The 21,390-nt window shown below is 43.2% G+C and overlaps 1 protein-coding gene across 4 annotated transcripts in view; it reads left to right on the forward strand.

Annotated features, from left to right (window-relative positions):
* LOC135369886 (uncharacterized) overlaps window positions 1–21,390 on the forward strand; it is a 127,215-nt gene that overhangs the window by 14,305 nt on the left and 91,520 nt on the right. For 2 of the 4 annotated variants that reach the window (XM_064603466.1, XM_064603482.1), the window contains exons 1-2: window positions 2,367–2,483; window positions 13,417–13,544. In XM_064603466.1, the coding sequence (XP_064459536.1) occupies window positions 2,420–2,483; window positions 13,417–13,544 (192 nt within the window). In that variant the 5' untranslated portion in view covers window positions 2,367–2,419. Of the gene's footprint in view, window positions 1–2,366; window positions 2,484–13,416; window positions 13,545–21,390 lie in introns of those variants that run through there. The other 2 variants (XM_064603491.1, XM_064603474.1) reach the window with 2 other exon arrangements.

Below are 21,390 nucleotides of genomic sequence, written 5' to 3' on the forward strand. Positions count from 1 at the left end.
GTGCTTCATCGGATAAGCGGCATTTTGCTTGAGCTGTGAGGCAGGGCAAACTGGGGCTGCATATGTTTACCCCAGCATTAGTGTTGCAGGGCCTGCAGGGTGATCGTCTTCCATGGTTCTCTCTGACGCCACGCCATGTGCCTATAAGTAGCCATGAGCCATCGGGGGTAACAACGCGATGAACTCATTCGGGGTAAAAACAAGCATAGCTCAAAAGGAGCTCCTGAGCGAGAAAGTGGTTCGCGTTGTTTTTGCCACGAACTTGTCTTCCTGACTTGTCAAAAGTCTGTATCTTGTGCACATGGCCAGGGTCACTAAGGCCAGAATACACACCGCCGTCAAGAGATCACATCGGCGCGAAGTTATTGAACGAAGTGTTTGAGGCTGAGGTAAAAAAATGTACACCCAAACATGAGGGGAAGATGGTAAACCTCAGCCTTGACGATTGAGGTAACGTGCGCAATTGCCCGATATCTGCATACGTCACAACGGATGATGGAGAGGTTTACCTCACGCAGTGCGTTCACACTACAGGACGGTCTCATACTGCAGAATATCCTGGAGAATTAACTTAGGCTACGATCACAAAAGATAGCGTAAATTTGGATGTCATGTCCGCGTGTTTGTGATAGACAACGCCGCGAATGTTGCCAAAATGCGAGAGATTTTGAAATGACCTAGTGAGGACGGAAGAAACATGAACAGCAAGGTTTCTTGACCAAAAATGATAATCCGGGGTTTACGTCGCGAGACAACTGAGGCTTCACCACAAAGGTTGAAGCTACGGGCCGTACGCCAAAGGCTTGACCAAGCACTTAGTGCGCCACATTTCCTGGCTAAAGCCTTGGACCCTGCCCAGTAAACGCCATACGTCAAAGGAATGTCTATAAATATTAATGTTATCATTAAGTTCTGGACACCTGGATATCAAGGGGAGTTTAATGAGCATCCATCTCCGTCGTCTGTCTTGCGTCTAATGCATATCGACAGAGGTTTTCACCCTGTTTGATGTCCTAGAGATGTCCATGTGATGTCTTTCATGGATATGTGCACTTACAATAGAGGTTCAGACATTGCGTACCTGGTTGCTACTCCGAAACACCCTACTACGTATATGGGGTCTAATATAAGTCTGCACACTGTTCTCATGCCAAACATTGTACTTCAAAAACAAGATTGAAAACATATTGAGATATTGTGGGAAAACTGGTTCTCCGCCACGGCACTAGATGATGCCGATCCCGGTTGAGATAGATCGCCTGGGGGGCGGGCCGATAAGAGCGTTAAAAGGAGACACGGAGTCAACGACTCAAAGAGGAGTCGTCTTTTTTCATTGTCACGCAAGCCTCATTAAAATGGACTTTAGTGTTGCGTTTCAACGCAACAACGACACAACGAGCTTCAACGAGAGCACAGCGACGCTCTTCCATTCGACACGCAACTACGCAACAAATTTCTACTTGTGTGTAATGATGATGATTGGGGAGTTTCATCGCCACAGGCCATACTCTACCCCATTGCTGCCGGTAATCTGGTGAAATATAACGATGAGTCCTCTCAGAGTGACGATCGAAGTCCTGCGGTATACAAAACTTTAGAAGTGTTCTTGGGGCAGAGCGTTGGTGGGTTGGATTTGGCAAGCAATTTTGACATAGTAAGAGGGCGAGAATCCAGCTGATTTAGAGGCACTGAAAGTGTGGTACGGGAAGGTTGGTAGCGTGGAGAAAGATGTCCTCTAGAGCTTCCATATCACCACACTGCCGGCATCCTGGAGAATCAACTTGTCGCAAGCGGCAACGAAACTGATATGTAAACGACACGCTGAGTCGCACACCAAAAATCAATATAGCGTCTTGACGAGAGGCACTTCGTTGCATCCGGAAAGCAAGCGTCCGATGAACTCTTCCGAGCATAGGTAGGAGAATAATGGGGATACTGCAGGTTGTCCACTAGCAGGAAGTGTGTGGTCCCACAGCCGAGTAGATAGACCATTAAGTGGCAATCAGAAAATAGCTTATAATAACACGTAATACCCTAAGCTTAACCCGTACCAGCCAATCGATGTCTTGACGACTACGCAATGTTCCTTATAACGAAAGTTGTGGGATTAATGGTTAGGCTGGAACAAAGGCGTGGACGTAAACTCCATAACCTAATAATTTGAAATCCGATAGCATAAACACTATACGTGTTAAAGTGTTGTTCTGGAAGCGTCAAACCAGACAAACAGTCGTGTCAATGGCAAGCATTGTCCATTGTCAGAAACAAATTCGAACAAGTTCATTCGTGGCACATCCGGTATCTGCGGAAATCTGCTGGGCTTTATTATTACTGAAAGGCTATATCACGTCTGGGTAACGTGATGTCTCAGTATTTAGTGCGAAGCTTTTGAGCGGAGACGACTTTGTCCGTCCAGAAAATGAACTGGTGCGTTTTTATACTTTGCGTGCTCTGGGGTGCTGCTGTCGGAAATTCGAACGCGGGTATGTCTGAAGCTTTCGTTTTGATAACGCCAGCAAGCGGAAGCGCTGAGGTTGATTTCGTTTAGTTGCACGGAGTGAGATAACCATTTTCCGCGGTTGAGGCTGTATTTGGCCTTCTATTTCCAAGCGGTATGCCTTTGTGTGCGGGTGCATGTACCTTCGGGGGATTGTGCGCCGCGTGCGGACTTCATTGGCAGCTGCGTCCTTGTTTTCACTATACAGTACGACTAAAATTCAGAGTAAACTCACACAATCGATTCGACCACAGGTGTGCTTCCAGACTGAGTGCGAAGGCGGCCACTGGGCCACTAGGCCAAGGGAGTTGGTGGCGGATAGATGGCAAGAGTCCTGAAATCGCATTGAAAGTGATTTTTTATAGGAATTTATAACACGTTAGGTGTTATAAATTCCCCTGTGTAACCCTCTGTAATGAGTGATCGCAAAATTATTGCGAACGTAAAATAAATAAAACAAAGTCACAGCACAGGGATTTGTTTTCGTGGCACACTTTTCCAAAATGCGAAGGTGTTTACAGAAAGCGTTCACATTCGCGCACTTCGTTTGCGTTATACATCCTTTCCCTTTGCCTGACCGAACCATACTAATCACCAGACGAGAACGAAGTATTAAATCATCAGAGGTTTAATGACGCATATCAGGTCGAAATACATCGAAATACATCTATCGAGAGTCTCCAAAACAAAGCAGCTCGCTTCATTTTCTCCGATTATTCATCATGTACGAGCGTCACGCCCTTGAAACGTCGCGCAGAGCTTCCCGACTTGGCGATCCTGCGGAAAATCCATCGGCTATCATTGTTCCACAAGTTTTATCATTCACCCACTCTTCGTGAACCATACATTACTCCTGCACATTTTATTTCACGTCGTCTCGGTCACAAGTATAAGGTCCATATACCTCGTCCCCGTACAACATTCTTTTCTAATTCATTCTTCCCGCGATCAGCATTGGAATGAAACAAGCTGCCATCCAACATTGCGACCATCACTGATCACGGCCAGTTTGTCACCGCTATTACATCATATTTTGCCCCAACACAGGAGCATAACCATATAGTTCTCAATATTTACTACGGAGTAGACTTGTGTTCTATTATATGTATCACCTTGACTTTATGTAGTAGTGGTGTCAATATTTATTACGTAATAGAAGTGTGCTTTATTTATTTGTTTCATTTGGACCGTATGTAGTGTTTATATCAGTGTGTTCTTCTTTGTTCCGTGTGTGTGTTATGAGTGCCTCACCCCTTTTGTATGACCTAAGGCCGCTCGAAGGTAAGCTAAACAAATACATACAGTTATCACAGGTGCGACAACACAAAACAGAAGCGAATCCTGATGTCCGCGCCCAAATTACGAAGGTCCACTTAACGCGAACTAACTTCTTAAGAAAGTCTATGGTGAATTTTTGTTTGCAGGATTTCTGTAAACCTCGCTAAATTTCTACATGGAACAAGTACCGGCTAGTTCTCTTAGGGTTTATCTAGGGAAGGACATTTTTGAAGGCCTGACACGATTCACTGATTTGTTGGCGAATTCTCAGATTTTCAATACATGGGAGTCTATGGGAGATACAACAAAATCGCTTCTCTCGGCCCGCCCAGTAGTATATGGGCATGTCGAGTGAGACCGGTGGCGAGTACGTTCCATAGGTGTCTGGTTCGAACCCCACAGCGTCTGGGCCACCGTCGTGTATTTTTCCCCGCGCGGCGCGTGTGCGGCGGGTTGTCCGCGTGCTTATCGGCGCGGGGAGGGCTGCGTGCGCGCTTACCCTCTCACATTTTTCAGCCTGGGCCGACTTCCTTCGGCATTTTTTAGCCTTGGCCGGCTTCGTTCGCGTATTTTTTCCCGCGCCCGGCTGGCGACGCTCGGGTGGAGGGCTGCTGTGGTGGGCGGAGCCTGTTCGGAGGGCTGCGTGCGCTTACCCGCTCACATTTTTCAGCATGGGCCGACTTCTTTCGTCATTTTTCAATCTCTACCGACTTCAATCGCAATTTTTTTTCCAGCTACAACAGGTGTGCAGTAGGCGGTTTACATGCAAAGGATAGCCATACACAAAAGTACAAGTGAAAATATATTTATTAAAGTGTCATTATTGTCAGGAATTATGATATGACTCAGTGTGAAGGAGAAAAACTTAACCAAAAATCTGATGCAATAGCATTGAAGGGGTATCACAATTTTTTATTAGTGGCAATCACGCAAGTTTTCAATTAAGCAGAAGGAGTAGCACATTTTAATCAAAGAAGATATTTTTAATCAATACGATTACAATCGAAATTAAAAGTTTTATTATAAAAAGTCTAACATCATTATATGTGGGCACCCTAGCGGAGTTTTAATTACAAAGTTCTGACAGATGTACGTAACTTCATGCACAACAGCTAATATTCCATTATGACACATTTAATCAAAGATATTTTTAATCAATATGATTACAATCAAAATTACAAAAAGTCTAACATTATTATACGTGAGCACCCTAGCAGAGTTTTAATTACAATGTTCTGAGAGATGTACGTATTCACTTCAAGAACAATAGATGGGCCGACTTCTCTAGCAGTTTTTTATTACTTTTTCCAGCGTGCAGCAGCTGGTGCGCAGGTGAGGGGCTGTCCGTGTGCTTACCAGCGGGCCGAAGAGCTGAGCGTACACTTATGGTTGTGCACCCTGGGTCGACTTCTTTGGCTATTTTTCAGCCTGGGCCGACTTCGCTCGCATTTTTTTTCATGCGGCGCGTGGGCACTGTACATGCAAGTAGAGGTATGCACACTGACAACACCGGGCCGACTTCTTTGGCGATTTTTCACACTGGGCCGACTTCGTGCGCAATTTTTTCAGGTGATGCGTGAGTGGTTTACATGGAAGTAGGTGGGTGAGGGGTGTCCGAGTGCCTACCAGATAGCCGGAGAGCAGCGCGCGCCCTTATCATTCTGTATTTTCCCACCTGGGCCGACTTCGTTCGCAATTTTTTTTCAGGCGGCACGTGAGTGGTTTACATGTAAGTAGGGACATGCACACTCTCATCCCATCCAGGCGACGATACTGTCACACCTGGGCCGACTTCCATCGTCCTTTTTCAGTCTGGGCCGACGTGAATCGCTAATTTTTTCCCGCTACAACAAGTGTGCAGTAGGCAGTTTACATGGAAAGAATAGTAAAGCCAAATAGTGGCAGGAATTATGTTGTAACTCTGAGTGAAGGCGAAAAACCCAGCCAAAAAAACAATGCAGAAGGAATGCAATACACATAAAAATATGGAAAACTAAGTTGAAAATTCCAACATGTTACAATTAATCAATTTCTTATGATGTGAATAGCACACACGCAAGGAAATAACGAGAAATACGATCAACAGATAATAAAGAACCAAAACCCATCATGTAAACAGGAGGTACACACAGGATAAATAATTGAAAAACAATCTATCAAAACGAGAAGCATGACGAATTTAATACAGCACAGAGCTAACGCTGAATAGCAGACAAACACTTTGAACGGTGCATCATCCATATGTAAACAATAGACAGGAAAATAATATCGAAACAACATCAACAGCTAATACAGAGCCAAAACAATGCACAACCCAACATGTAAACAAGAGGTGCACAAAGGATAAATATTTGAAGAACAATCCATCAAAACGAGAAACATGCACGCACTTAACATTGAATAGCAGAGAAGCAGTCTAAACGGCGCATCTGCCAACGTGTAAACAACAGTCACATGCAGGAAAATAATTGAAGAAGAATCTATCAAAACGAGAAACATGCTTGGAGCTAGCACTGAATAGTAGAGAAACACTTTGAACGGCACACCGTCCACACATAAACAATAGATACATGCAATGAAATAATGAGAAATACAATCAACAGCTAATAGAGAATAAAACAAATGCACCAAAGCAAACAAGAGGTACACTAAAGAAAATAATTGAAAAACAATCTATCAAAACGATAAACATGCACGGATGAATAGCAGAGAAACGCTTTGAACGATGAATCTGCCAACATGTAAACAACACACAGGAAAATAATAGCGAAACAAACTATCAAACATTACAAATTTAATAAATTGAAATGGAAATAATATATCTTTTGAGCTATCATAAAATCATCCTTGCGATCTAACAATATACAATTTTCGTCCTACTCGGGCACTATAAACATTACCTTGACGGAGATATCCAACACATGCGGTACAGACAAGCTTTACACAGTACAGCCAATCTTTGCTACTTGAGCCCGGTGGGGACACTCTCTCCCTCTATACAGCACAAAGCGAAGAATGCGCACATCCTTTGTCAATCTACGGAGTGGGGAAACCCTCTCTGTTTTTCACATTCTTTCCTCCAAAAGGAAATATTCTTAGGACTTGTGTAGAGAGACGAAATTTTTTATTGATCACAGATAGACGTTGGAATTATTCAGTTCTCAAGAACACAATAAGAATTCTATCAACAAACATTTGCACGCAAAAAGAAAAAAAATCTAAGAATAGACTTTTATGTCAGTGCAAACTTGTTTTAGAGAAACATTATCTAAGCAAATGAGAAATATTATCGGCGGAAACAATACTCAACCAAAACGAGAAACGCTGCATTTTAATGTATTTCAGATCTGACACAACTATTATGCATACATTATTCTCAACCCACAAAATATCAATCGAGTGAATATCTGAAGCAAAAAGAGAAAGTCAAATTTCTTCAATGACAGAAACAATACTCATTCCAAAAAAGGAGAATCAAATTTAATTACATCGTTTTATGATAACTTTGCAATAGTAGTTTCTACATGCAGAAGCCACAAACAAACACTCATCTGAAATGCAAATTAGTGTAAAAGTTTGCTACAGTGAAAATCAACGCACACGACTTAAAAATACTTTCCCGACTACTAGAATATTTTTATTAATATCAATCGAGCGATCATCTGAAGCAAACTCAAAGCAGTAATTAATTTAGGGAAACACTTTCTGACGAAGCAGGGCGATACATCACAGGAACACATCTCTTTCATTCAGAGCCCACTAACAAAAAAAAACGAGTGAGAGAGGGAAGCTGACCTCCCATGCACTTTCGCCAAGGTTACGCCCCGCAGGGAGTAGGGGAATCCCACAATGGTCGTGGTCAAAGTCATAAACTAACTCCAACAACTCAAGCCGGGAATTGAGGGTTCTAGCACGTTTAAAGCTCGCGTTTTGCTCGCACATCCCTTTTTTTTAAATTGACTTTCATAATTCTTACGACAGGTGGATATTAATAACATTCTAAACATGATAACATAATAAATTTTTAATAAATAAAATTAGCACCGATATGATTTAATTCAGTGTCGAGGCACACTACAAAACAGAACAGACAATTGCTATACATTGAAGAGATGGACGGATTTTGTACTCGTTACCATAGGTCATGGGAGGACCTGATAAAAAGCTGCTTCGAAAAGGAGGAGCCTCGAAACGATTCAATTATCGCTGCATTTCAATACGTCCTAGACATGGTCGTATTCGGAGATATGGTGCAAATTATGGAATTCAAGATGCGAGAACTTGTATGCCGAATCTACAATAGTTATAAAAATATTTGCACGTCAACATCGGAAGGACCACTGGGATTGATGGTGGAGTTTTTGAGGTTTGCTAACGAAGAATTGAAATACACTAGACCAAACGTAATTGTAATCATTGCAATGGGCATTGCATTAATGAAGAAAGCAATCAGATCAAATTATTATATACAAGCAGTCTATATCGCACGATTCATTACAGATTTGTTGAAATTACACCTAACGATTGAAATGGAAAATCGCTTAAAAATCTTATCACCTGATATATTCCACCCTAGAGCCTCTACACATTTATTTTATTCTACCAGTCAATGATGTCAAATGAACAGAAGTTCAATATTGTCATGCAAGGTCTGATGTATCATCACTTATTGAAACTCAACAAACATATCAATTGCGGTGGACCACCGGACGATTTTCATCAATACTCTCTTGTACGCCATTCAAGAATCTTCATACAAAGAAAGGAAACATCAATAAGAGACTGTGCAAGTTCATCGCAACAAAGTGCAAGTTGTTGAAGCAATACAAACGCGGCGACAACATATCACCTGCGTTAATCAACGCTGGATTCAAGCGCCCAATAATCAGAATAAACTACTTGATGTCTTTGGAATTCATCAATCAAGACAACAAACGAAAACTTCAGAGTTTGGAATAGAACTGTAATTTATCGAAATAAACAAGTGTATAACCAAAATAATAAATGTATACTACAAATCGCAACGAAAACAGCATATGATTAGATTGAAGATTGCTAAGGAGACGTTTATTTCACACTATGTACAAGGATCTCCGCATGGAATCAGCGCTGGCAATCAAAGAGATTTTACACGACCACACTTTATACAACACCGACACCCGAAGGAAAGAACTGTAGAAGAATCCCTAATTGAAATTTAGAGGTATGTTACAGCAATCTTTGTTTACAAAGAGGATCACTAATATTTTGCGAAAGCTTATTTTATGAATTAAATTGCACAGTGTATATATATTTTCTCAGACGATTGGACAGTTGACAATACTATATTGCAAGGAATCTATTATCAAATGACGCGCAGGCGGAGTCTACAATTCTAATCATCATAACATGTGGCACACAGTTCCAATAAGATTTTGGGAGAATCGAATCACACAATTGTCATCAGAAATGTTTAACCACTACACAATGAAAATGAGCACTACGCATAAGATATGTAATTATAATAAGTAAATATTCCTCTTGCAAACTTAACCAAAGCAGTACACATAAACGTAGCTCCAATTCACAGAATGTACCCGAGGTTTTTCATTAGCAATACCGAAAAAACTATGAGTCTATTCATTATGTCATGGCATATGAGGCACTGCAAATGGGAAGGGCATACTTTAATTTTAGAAGATTTTAGCTCATAGTGAAACAAAACGCAAACTCCAACACCAAAGGTTCTTGTTTAAATTTTCACAGTCAAAACTGTACACTCTTTCTTAAATTTTTTTAATATATAGACTAAAAAGCTGTCTGTTGAATAAATTTGACTTTCTCTTTTTGCTTCAGATATTCACTCGATTGATATTTTGTGAGTTGAGAATAATGTATTAATAGTTGTGTCAGATCTGAAATACATTAAAATGCAGCGTTTCTCGTTTTGGTTGAGTATTGTTTGCGCCGTTGGTTGAGTATTGCGATAATATTTCTCATTTGCTCAGATAATTTTTCTCTAAAACCAGTTTGCACTGACATGATAGTCTATTGTTAGATTGTTACATTTTTTTCTTTTTGCGTGCTATTGTTTGTTGATAGAATTGTTATTGTGTTCTTGACAATCGAATAATTCCAATGTCAATTTGCGATCAATAAAAAAATTTCGTCTCTGTACACCGGTCCTAAGAATATTTCCTTTTGGAGGAAAGAATGTGAAAAAGAGAGAGGGTTTCCCCACCCCGTAGATTGACAAAGGATGTGCGGATTCTTCGCTTTGGGCTGCATAGAGAGAGAGAGTGACCCCACCGGGCTCAAGTAGCAAAGATTGGCTGTACTGTGTAAAGCGTGTCTGTACTGCATGTGTTGGATATCTCTGTCAAGGTAATGTTTATAGTGCCCGAGTAGGACGAAAATTGTACATTGTTAGGTCGCAAGGATGATTTTATGATAGTTCAAAAGATATATTATTTCCATTCCAATTTATTAAATTTGTAATGTTTGATAGTTTGTTTCGCTATTATTTTATTGTGTGTTGTTTACATGTTGGCAGATGCATCGTTCAAAGCGTTTCTCTGCTATTCATCCGTGCATGTTTATCGTTTTGATAGCTTGTTTTTCAATTATTTTCTTTTGTGTACTTCTCGTTTGCTTTGGTGCATTTGTTTGATTCTCTATTAGCTGTTGATTGTATTTCTCATTATTTCATTGCATGTATCTATTGTTTACGTGTGCATGGTGTGCCGTTCAAAGTGTTTCTCTGCTATTCAGTGCTAGCTTCGAGCATGTTTCTCGTCTTGATAGATTCTTTTTCAGTTATTTTCCTGCATGTGTCTGTTGTTAACACGTTGGCAGATGCGCCATTTAGAGTGTTTCTCTGCTATTCAGTGTTAAGTGCGTGCATGTTTCTCGTTTTGATAGATTGTTCTTCAACTATTTATCCTTTGTGTACCTCTTGTTTACGGGTTGGGTTGTGCATTGTTTTGGCTCTCTATTAGCTGTTGATGTTGTTTCGATATTATTTTCCTGTCTATTGTTTACATGTGGATGATGCACCGTCCAAAGTGTTTGTCTGCTATTCAGCGTTAGCTCTGTGCTGTGTTAAATTCGTCATGTTTCTCGTTTTGATAGATTCTTTTTCAATTATTTATCCTGTGTGTACCTCTTGTTTACGTGATGGGTTTTGGTTCTCTATTATCTGTTGATCGTATTTCTCGTTATTTCCTTGCGTGTGTGCTATTCACATCATAAGAAATTGATTAATTGTGTCATGTTGGAATATTCAACTTAGCTTCCCATATTTTTATGTGTATTGCACTCCTTCTGCGTTCTTTTTTTGGCTGGGTTTTCCGCCTTCACGCAGAGTTGCAACATAATTCCTGCCACTATTTGGCTTTACTATTCTTTGCGTGTAAACCACCTACTGCACACCTGTTGTAGCGGGAAAAAATTAGCGATTCAAGTCGGCCCAGACTGAAAAATGACTATGGAAGCCGGCCCAGGTGCGACGGTATCGTCGCCTGGATAGGATGAGAGTGTGCATGTCCCTACTTACATGTAAATCACTCACGCGCCGCCTAAAAAAATTGCGAACGAAGTCGGCCCGGGTGAAAAATCGCCAAAGAAGTCGGCCCAGGTAGAAAAATACAGAACGATAAGGGCGCTCGCTGCTCTCCGGCTCGCTGCTAGGCACTCGGACACCCCGTCACCCACCTACTTGCATGTAAACCACTCACGCATCACCTGAAAAAAAAATGCGCACAAAGTCGGCCCAGTGTGAAAAATCGCCAAAGAAGTCGGCCCGGTGTTGTCAGTGTGCATGCCCCTACTTGCATGTAAAGTGCCCACGCGCCGCATGAAAAAATGCGAGCAAAGTCGGCCCAGGTTGAAAAATAGCCAAAGAAGTTGACCCAGGGGGCACAACCATAAGTGTACGCTCAGCTCTTCGGCCTGCTGGTAAGCACACGGACAGCCCCTCACCTGCGCACCAGACACCGCGCGCTGGAAAAATAATAAAAAGGTGCTAGAGAAGTCGGCCCAGCTACTGTTCTTGAAGTTACATACATCTATTAGAAGTTTGTAATTAAAACTCGACTATGGTGCTCACATATAATACTGTGAGACTTTTTATAATAAAACTTGTAATTTTGATTGTAATCATATTGATTAAAAATATCTTCTTTGATTAAATGTGTCATAATGGAATTAGCTGTTGTGCATGAAGTTACGTACATCCTGTCAGAACTTTGTAATTAAAACTCCACTAAGGTGCTCACGTATAATAATGTTAGACTTTTTATAATAAAACTTTTAATTTTGATTGTAATCGTGTTGATTAAAAATATCGTCTTTGATTAAAATGTGCTACTCCTTCTGCTTAAATGAAAACGTGCGTGATTATCACTAATAAAAAATTGTGATACCCCTTCAATGCTATTGCATCAGATTTTTTGTTAAGTTTTTTTTTCCTTCACACGGAGTCATATCATAATTCCTGACACTAATGACTTTAATATATTTTCACTTGTACTTTTGTGTATGGCTATCCTTTGCATGTAAACCGCCTACTGCACACCTGTTGTAGCTGAAAAAAATTGCGATTGTAGTCGGCATAGATTGAAAAATGATGAAAGAAGTCGGCCCAGGCTGAAAAATGTGAGCGGGTAAGCGCACGCAGCCCTCCGGCCACGCTCCGCCCACCACAGCAGCGCTCCACCCGAGCGTAGCCCGCCGGGCGCGGAAAAAAATACGCGAACGAAGTCGGCCAAGGCTCAAAAATGTCGAAAGAAGTCGGCCCACGCTGAAAAATGTGAGAGGGTAAGCCCGCACGCAGCCCTCTCCCCGCCGATAAGCACGCTGACAACCCTCCGCACACGCGCCGCGCGGGGAAAAATACACGACGGTGGCCCAGACGCTGTAGGGTTCAAACCAGACACCTATGGAATGTACTCGCCACCGGTCTCACTAGGCATGCCCATACACTACTCCGCCCGTCTCTGATATTTGAGCCAAAATCATGTCGTTCCCTAGAGTAGCACTCTAGGAATTGATTGTAATCAACAAATTCGACAAGCTTGCTTGAGGTTTCCAGATTCCTGCGAATGAAAATAATGGCTTTGACGTTTGTTAGCATGTTCTGCACGCTGGCACTGCCGCGCGAGAAAGGCAAAGCGAAGAAAACATATTTGGGACAGTGCAGCTATCCACCTGCAGAAGCAAATGTTATGTAGATCGCATGAGTCCGGCATTTCTCCCCTAACGCTAATGTACACGTAGTGATTACCCGTTTGCATTTTTTCAATGAGTTCCCATGATGGGTTCGTTGCAGAAAACATGACATCATGCATGGGTGCACAGCTGACTCCCGCTAGAGCTCACGCCATCATTAGCGGTCCCGCCATGACGAAAGCTTGTCTTTTTTTTTTTAGCAGGGCTGGTAACACATGCATCACATTCATCTGTCCACATCCTTTAGGAACAATAACCAAGTGCAAAGTGCAAACAGCTGGCCTACTTGCCCAGCTTAATACCGGCACTTATAGAGTTGTGAAATCACGGTAGCATACATGTGTTCTAGGATGTGTATCTCACCAACTGCGGCGTATAGAGCAGTTAAATTTCTTTGTCACAAGGCCCTCAATTGTATTCTCATTCTCGCACAGGTGGCACACAACGTAAACTCCCAGACGAAATCACATTTCAGCTTTACGTCGCCTTCGACAATGTCCTGCACACCCATTTCAGCAACGAAAATTTAGCCAAGAAGTATGTCAGCGCGTTCTTCCGTGCGGTAAGTCTCATTTGGTTCCACTGATCTATTTCAATCATGTTAGACGGTGGGAAGGAAAGCCTAGTTCTGCCACTACACTCTCAAAAATTGACCTGGTGAAGGCCTATCACCAAATTCTCATGCACCCGGATAGCATCGCGAAGACCGCTATAACAACACCTTTCGGGCTCTTTGAGTATGAGCGCATGCCCTTTGGTCTTGGCAATGCAGCGCAGTCCTTCCAACGTTTTGTCGATGAAGTCACGCGAGGCCTTCATTTTTGCTACATGTACATCGATGACATCCTCATAGCCAGTTCCTCAGCTGTAGAATATCGCGCCCATCTACGAGAGCTCTTTTCACGTTTGCAAGAGTACGGCCTCATCATCAACCCCAGCAACTGTTTATTCGGCGCTGAAGAGCTAGAATTCCTCGGCCACCTTCTCAACAGACACGGAATACAGCCTCTGCCACAATGAGTTCAAATCATATAGCTGCGTGTCGTCCACTATGTACTCAAGGTAAGTCTGCGTCCTGTGTTACGTACATGTATACGTTGCTTTAAACGGAAGATCTGTTACTTTCGGGACACTGCTAACAGATGGTAGCAGTTGGCCTGTACCTTGTTCACAAATATGTGTTTGAGAGTTTCTTCCCTTCAAAAGCTTGGAAGTACCTTTGTGTTCTAAAGGAACTTCTCTGAAGGAATTTTGACAATTATCAGGCCATCTGAATGACGGTAGTTGAAATACTAGTTTAGTCAGGCCACTGTGTACATGTTAACCAATGTTAATGGAATTGCAGAATAGTCTGGCTTTAATGGAACTGACAGCAGATGACGAAGGTGACAATTTCCCCTGAGAGGCTAGCATAGCTTGGCCTGACACCCGAATGAGAAACAAACAGTGCAGGTTGGTGTGAAGGAGGCTTCCTGCGCTGGTAAGTTCCAACGGGGTAGGTATTAGTGCCGTTCTGTGTCAGTATTTCATTCACGTGTATCCCGTCGATGATGAGTGGTGTCAGTGTTCAGTTCTAATGCTGTCGTTATAAAGTTTCAGATTGACGAATGGTTTGCGCGGCACAGTGCAAAAAAAAATGAGGAAAAAGAGCTGCTCCACCTCCAGAAAGGAAGAAGGTACTATGCATATCGCAAGGAAGAGAAGGGGAAGAGTTGAATAAAATGGTATAGGTACAATGCAGTGACATAAATCCCTATTTTTTTCTTCTTATATCACCACACGTCACAGTGCTGGACAAAAGTTTACGGAACATGCTTCGGAGCATATCTTCCTCATCATGAAACGCTAGCAGCAAATGGTACCGTAAGTGCGTGCGCTACCATTAGCTGCTAGCCTGTCACTCTGAGGAAGGAATGCGCCGGAGCGTGTTCCATAAACTTTTGTCTAGCACTGTACTAGGATCAATCTATTTTTCCACACGTATGATTCAAACCATTCATTTTCCTAGCACTCTTTGCTTGGCATTAGAAAAGATTAATTAGCAAAAATATTTGACTTATGATAACATCATGTCCTTTATAATAGATATGGTGCAAAGTATGTACACATACCTATTTTTGGAAAGCTGTATTCTGTAGCCTCATGTACGATGTGTCCCGAATTGCCTGAGAGCAGTTCTTTATGAGGAAACTATTTTGTTGCCAAGAAAAAAAAATCTAAAGCGTATGCACTGCACTTTATGCCTGAGCCAGATGCATTTCAAAAAGCACTTCTCTCCCTGCTTTGCCATCAGAAGTAGGTGCGAGTGTACCGAATTCCTACACGCTGATATGTTAACGTAGTGACAATTGAGCAAGCCGGAGATTCACTGGCACACCAATATGCACATTCCAAACACTGTAATCTCTACCAGTATTTGACAGCACACACATCCTTACAGCATATACTCTTTACAGTGTGAGGAAGTAAACTGTTTGCAAATAAGCAAGTTTTGAATTTTGGTGCGTGTATGTGTGCTATGCTTGATTTCATTCTTCACTGTAACCTTTCAGTAACGAAAAAAAAAAAAAAACTCTGCTCCTTAGATTAGCAGGTCTGCATTGCGTACTTGACTGATACTACTTGAGAAGGCCATGTAGACAGGAACGCCATATAAGCTCGTAATATATCACTCTCCTCTCTCACTGCTTTCTCACTCTCCTTTCTTTCTCCTTAGCGGTGTCGCTTAGGACAAAAATGCTGTATACCTTCAATATTCACAGAAGATCATTTCATGTTCTAGTCCCGCTGTATCACGGTGGAGGGAAGCGCCTGCCCAGTAAATGACGGAACAGCTGCGCCATATCTACCGCGTTCGAACATTACCAAGTGTTCAACTAAATTATGTTGCATTGGTTAGGAGACGCTTTTGGTGCCGTTACACACTTTGGATCCTAACTACTTTGTTTCTAGTCATGTAATTATGTTCCATGTACGTAGCGTATAACGTGCATTCTAATGTTCAACTTCTGTTCTGTATCAGAGGCACAATAAATGTATTTTTCTTCAGAGATACTGCTTTACAACACTGCATGTTCTTCAAGATGAAGAGATGGCTGGAGTAGTACACACCCCAGGATGGTGATTTCATTTCAACTGAGGCAAGGTGGTCGGAACGCTTTTTCTTGAAAAAAGTTGTGTGATAGCTTGACTTAGCCTGAGCATAGAACAGCAAGTATTTTTTCTCTAGCCTCCGTGGCTCCAGAGGCAGAAATTCGTAGAGAAATTGGTAGCTTCAACGGACTTTCCGACGTTGCGATTTTGACATCCAATACCTCCTCAAAGAACGCCGTTAGGGCTGGGATTTTTTTTTTCTCGCATTGTCAACTCTCTTCTCTTCTACCCCGTGTGTTCAGTTTCGGCGGCTGTTCTGACATTTTGCAGGTAAAATGTACAAAGTTGGCTTAAACGGCGGAAATTACACATTCTCCCGCTTATTTTTGGGCTTCTGTACATGATAGGGGAAAGAGAAAGGTATCGGCAGGTCGTGCGGGTCGGTAGGTCGGGCAGGTAACAAGGTCGGGCAGGCTTAGCTCTACAGTTTAGTACTAAATGTATCTGTCCAGACCAGGTTTCTGCGACGCACAGAGGCTTCTTCCTCATGTAACATGTGAAAAAAGCGTTCTTCGAGCGCGTTTTTTCTCAAAAACCCCACTCCGAATTTTCTTGAAATTCTGCAGGCAGATGCGCCCGTCCGTGATGTCATAGTCCACAATAAATTTCGGGTTCTTCCCTAAGAGAGTGAAAGTTAAGAAAGAGAGAAAAGTTAAAGCGCGCCGAAGTTTCTATGTCGATGTGTCCGTCGTGTGATGGCAATGAAGGCACCGCGGGAACTCCTGTGGTCGGCATTCCTGTTTCTTTTTGTGACAACCATATATGCTCCTTGTAGGCAACCTTACGAGGCCTCCTTCAGTTAGCATAAAGGCATAGGCAAAGACATGGACGTCTGTCGGTAAGAATACCATGGAGTGTCAGGATCCGCCGCTGCTAATGAACAAGGAAGCAAGAAGAGTTAAAACGTTAGCGCCTCCCATGCTCCAGCCATCCGGCTTTATATACCAATCCAAGGGCAGTTTCGTGCCATTGGGAGAGTGATGTATTCCTCTTCCTCTGCCTATAACCAATATCCATCTCGTTTTTGAAACAAATTTCAGGGCCGTTTCCACTCGTCGTTGCGCTGCCGCCTGTTCCACTCCTATGAGCGAAAAGTTCAGCGCAGGCCGTACCTACTGCGCCGACTACATGAGGAAGCACCGTCGGAAAAAAATGTCCTCAGTGTATCGTCGTTGGACGATCGTGTTGCTGAGGAACGTTTTGACACCCGGACAGTATTGTGAAGTGCGCGAGTCGGACTATCTTTGCTACAACTGCTGCGAACACATCAAGAAAAATTCACCTCTTTCGGAAGACAGCGCATTTTAAGCTCCAGGAAGCTCACTAGATACAAGCTTTAAGGACGAGGGTGGGATCGTCAAAAGGCTGGACATTACGCTTAGTTTCGAGCTTTGAAAACATCTCTCCTCAGAAGGCGCAATCGCATGTGAAGATGCAGCGAAGCGAATCGCAAACACGACGAAATTGTGTAAGCCTTTAGTGGAAGCCTACAAAGGAAATTGTCAGCTGCGTATGGTGGAGAATCCTCGAAAGGGCAACCCGAATAATGTGACCTATGTCCACAGTGAATAGCGCCCATTCGCCTACCATTACGGTCGACGGCTTCCTATCAAGAAAGATGCCGGCTACTGACCCTGTTGCCAGCATGTCTGACGAAGAGAGATATTATTTACATGATGAGGCGACAAAACATTTCATGGACCGGGCTAGGAAATTGCGTTCAGAGGCAGGCGTTGACCAGACCCATACGCCGGACACGGGTTGAGAGAAGAAGACGTCGCTCTTGCGGTTAGCGACTACACAAACGACGACTTGGGTTCAGTGCAGAGCCCTGACAAACGTGATGTTATGTCGGTTGGGATTGGGGAGGGGCAAAAGGTACACCGTGTAAAACGGTACATGACACGGACAATACAGGAAACATACGAGGGTGGTTCCATAAGTTTCCGGCCCGAGGTAGAAAATGCGCGCGAATTTGAAAATGCGATTAAGGACGCATGGCGCCATCTGTTGGAGGGCCTGAGCACCACCCTCAACCCTCTCCATGCTTTTGTCGGTTGGAGAGCGGCATTTCAAACAGCCAGGGTGCACTCTTCAGTTAAAATGGAAAAAATCGAGTACCGCACTGTGATAAAATTCTTGACAAAAGAGGGACTTTCGCCAAAAGAAATTAAAGCGCGACTGGACAACGTGTACAGGGAAGCCTCTCCGTCGTACACAACGGTAAAAGACTGGGCTAAGCAGTTTCGACTGGGGCGAGAGTCCATTGAAGATGATCCACGCGATGGCCATCCAGTGGAAGTGGTGACACAAGAAAATTTGGCTCTTGTCGAGGAGGAAGTGCTGAGCGACAGGCGTCTGCAGGTGAAGGAAATCTCAGAAAGGCTGGGGCTTTCCAAAACAACCGTTTTTCGCATAATCGGCGAGGGCCTTCACATGAAAAGTGTCAGTGCGAGATGGGTGCCACGACTTCTCTCGTCAGTTCAAAAGCGACAGCGCGTCGTCTGTGTCAAAGAGTTTTTGGAGCTCTGTCAAGAGAACGAAGAAGAAATATTGAAGTCAATTGTCACAGGGGATGAGACTATCGTGCTCTACTATGATCCCCTTTCGAAAAAAGAGTCGATGGAATGGCGCACACCAGGAGAAGCACCCCCAAAAAAAGCCAAGGTCACACAATCCACGAAGAAGATCATGGCAACAATATTTTGGGATTGTCACAGGATCCTCCTCATCTACTTCAAAGAGAGGAACACCACAGCGAATGCGACTTATTATGCCTCATTCCTGCACCGACTGCGAGACGCCATCTAGGAAAAGAGGCGCGGCAGGTTGAGTCGAGGTGTCCGGTTGCTCCAGGACAATGCCCCTGTCCACACGGCTTCTGTTGCCAAGGCTGCACTGAAGAAGTGCGGCTTCGAAGAAATCCACCACCCACCCTACAGTCCAGACTTGGCACCGAGTGACTACTTCCTGGTCTCAAACTTGAAGATGGATCTCAGAGGACGGAGATTTCAAAACGACAGTGAGGTGCAAGAGGCAGTTTTCCAGCATTTTGCGGACAAAACTTGGGACTATTTTTTCAAGGGTATAACAATGCTGGTTGAAATGTGTCAAAAGTGCATCGAAGTTAAGGGTGACTATGTCGAAAAGTGATACACTTGTTTCGTCTCTATGACTATTAAAAGTTGATCGGGCCGGAAACTTATGGAACCACCCTCGTACAAGGCCTTCCATGACGCTCATCCGAACGCGACTGTCACACCTTCAAAGTTCTATTCACTGCGTCATAAGTGGGTCAAGTACAGCTCATACAGAGAAGATTGCCTGTCTTGTTACTGCGCAAAGTTCACACTGTGTTTCACAGCAATCAACGACATATCCGGCAAGCGCTTCACTAAATATTCCGTGAAAGAACTTTTCCCTGCACCTCACCATCCACAAGATGCCTCCTCCGTAAATGCGAACAGGGGCGGAAAGAATGAACTGACGCTGTGCAATCTTTCGACAGACGAGGAGGATGAGGTAACGCTGACGACGTGGGAAAGAATGGACCTCGTGAAGAAGCACCTTAGCGCTCACGCTTTCCTGAGGGAAGTGATCAACATCATCTTGCGGTACATACACCACGAGCACATTCGTGGAGTTCAGAGAGCCGCGATGATGCGAAATTGCACTTAGCTAAGCGCTCGGTCGTCCTCCTGTTTGATTTCGCGGAGAAGTGGACTGTAATCATCCCGCGAGCTGTGGAGGGCTACAATTGAAGGAATCAGCAGACACCCATATTGACGTGCGTTGCCACAAGAAGCAAGGGAGCGTACAGCTTCGCCGTAGTGAGCGACGACACATCCCACGCCCACGCTTTTGCGGCGCTATAGGCCTCGTTGAAGAATGGCTGGATGAAAATGTCATATTCATGTGAGATGGAGCGCCCAGTCACTTCAAGAACCGCTTCCAGTTGGACGAATTTCGGCAAAAAAGTACGTCACGAAATGGCTGTTTTCCGCGACAGGCCACGACACGAGTGCAGCCGACGGAATTGGTGGATTGTTAAAACATCTTGTATCAATGCACAACTTCCGGTCGTCATCCAGCGAGATAATCAGCTCGGCAATGGCAATGGGCGCTGTGTTAAGCGCGAAAATTCGGCATTTGCATTTACTTTGTTTTCTGCAATACTTCACTTTATAGTTTTAGCTGCTATTGTAGTGATACGACTAAATGAGATTCTGGTCTTATAAATGGGGAATATTTTGATGCAGGAGTTTTTCATATCATTTGCCGCACTGTGCCGAGCAATCTCTTCCTGAATCTTTTGAGATTCTTGGAACCACGCCACGGTTGTAGTGCTGCTGCATTTGGTAGTTGTGATATATAATTAGACGATATAGTACTAGGTTTCAGATTTATATGGTGGAAGGTATCTGGTTCTATCATTGCTGCTTGCTCTCCTTAAGCCACAACTTGACCCGTTTGTCGAGCGTGTGACTCCATGACCAACATTTATTTATGTTATTTAATGGATAAATATTTGATCAACATAAATGCCATGGTTCTGAACCTGTTATCATCATGGTTTTATCCTACCTAGTTCAACTACATGAAGTGATTTTCCTTTTAACTGTGTCAGGCAATTCACACACGCACACACACATACAAATAAGATTTAAAAACAAATATTCATAGATGATGTCCTATTCTCGTGTTCTGGCTTATTTAGTGGCTCGACTGATTTCTTTTCTTACTTTCCCTTGTTCACGAAAAACTGGAACACATTAGAGAACACATGTAAAGACCGCAAATTATTGTGCACATGCTTATTTGAAGTTAGGATGTACGTCAAGAGAGCGCACTAGGTACATATGCAAAACAATATTCCAATCTATCACACTTGGCAATTCACCTGCGGGTTATGATATAATGCACCATAAGTTCAGTAATTTTACAAGAGAGTCAAATCAGGAACACTCATATCACATTATAGGTCTGCCTCTCAGGTTCTGCACCAGTGGTGCATAAACGAGCGGCAAATGTCCGATTCTAAAGTGGCTGCATACTCGTATTAATTCTGAATGATCGAGAATGTTAAGCTTTACTAGTTCAGCTTTAGGCTGGTCCGATAGTAGCCTCAACTACAGGATACTATTTCAGGCGATTCCTAGTGGTCAGTTACAACGATTCATGAATACGAACCCTTTTGTCCTTTTATTCCTCTCTGCTAGTATAGCTTGGCGCAGCAGTGCGGTGACACCTTCATC

Source organism: Ornithodoros turicata, chromosome 1, assembly GCF_037126465.1.
Source record: "Ornithodoros turicata isolate Travis chromosome 1, ASM3712646v1, whole genome shotgun sequence".
NCBI lineage: Eukaryota > Metazoa > Arthropoda > Arachnida > Ixodida > Argasidae > Ornithodoros > Ornithodoros turicata.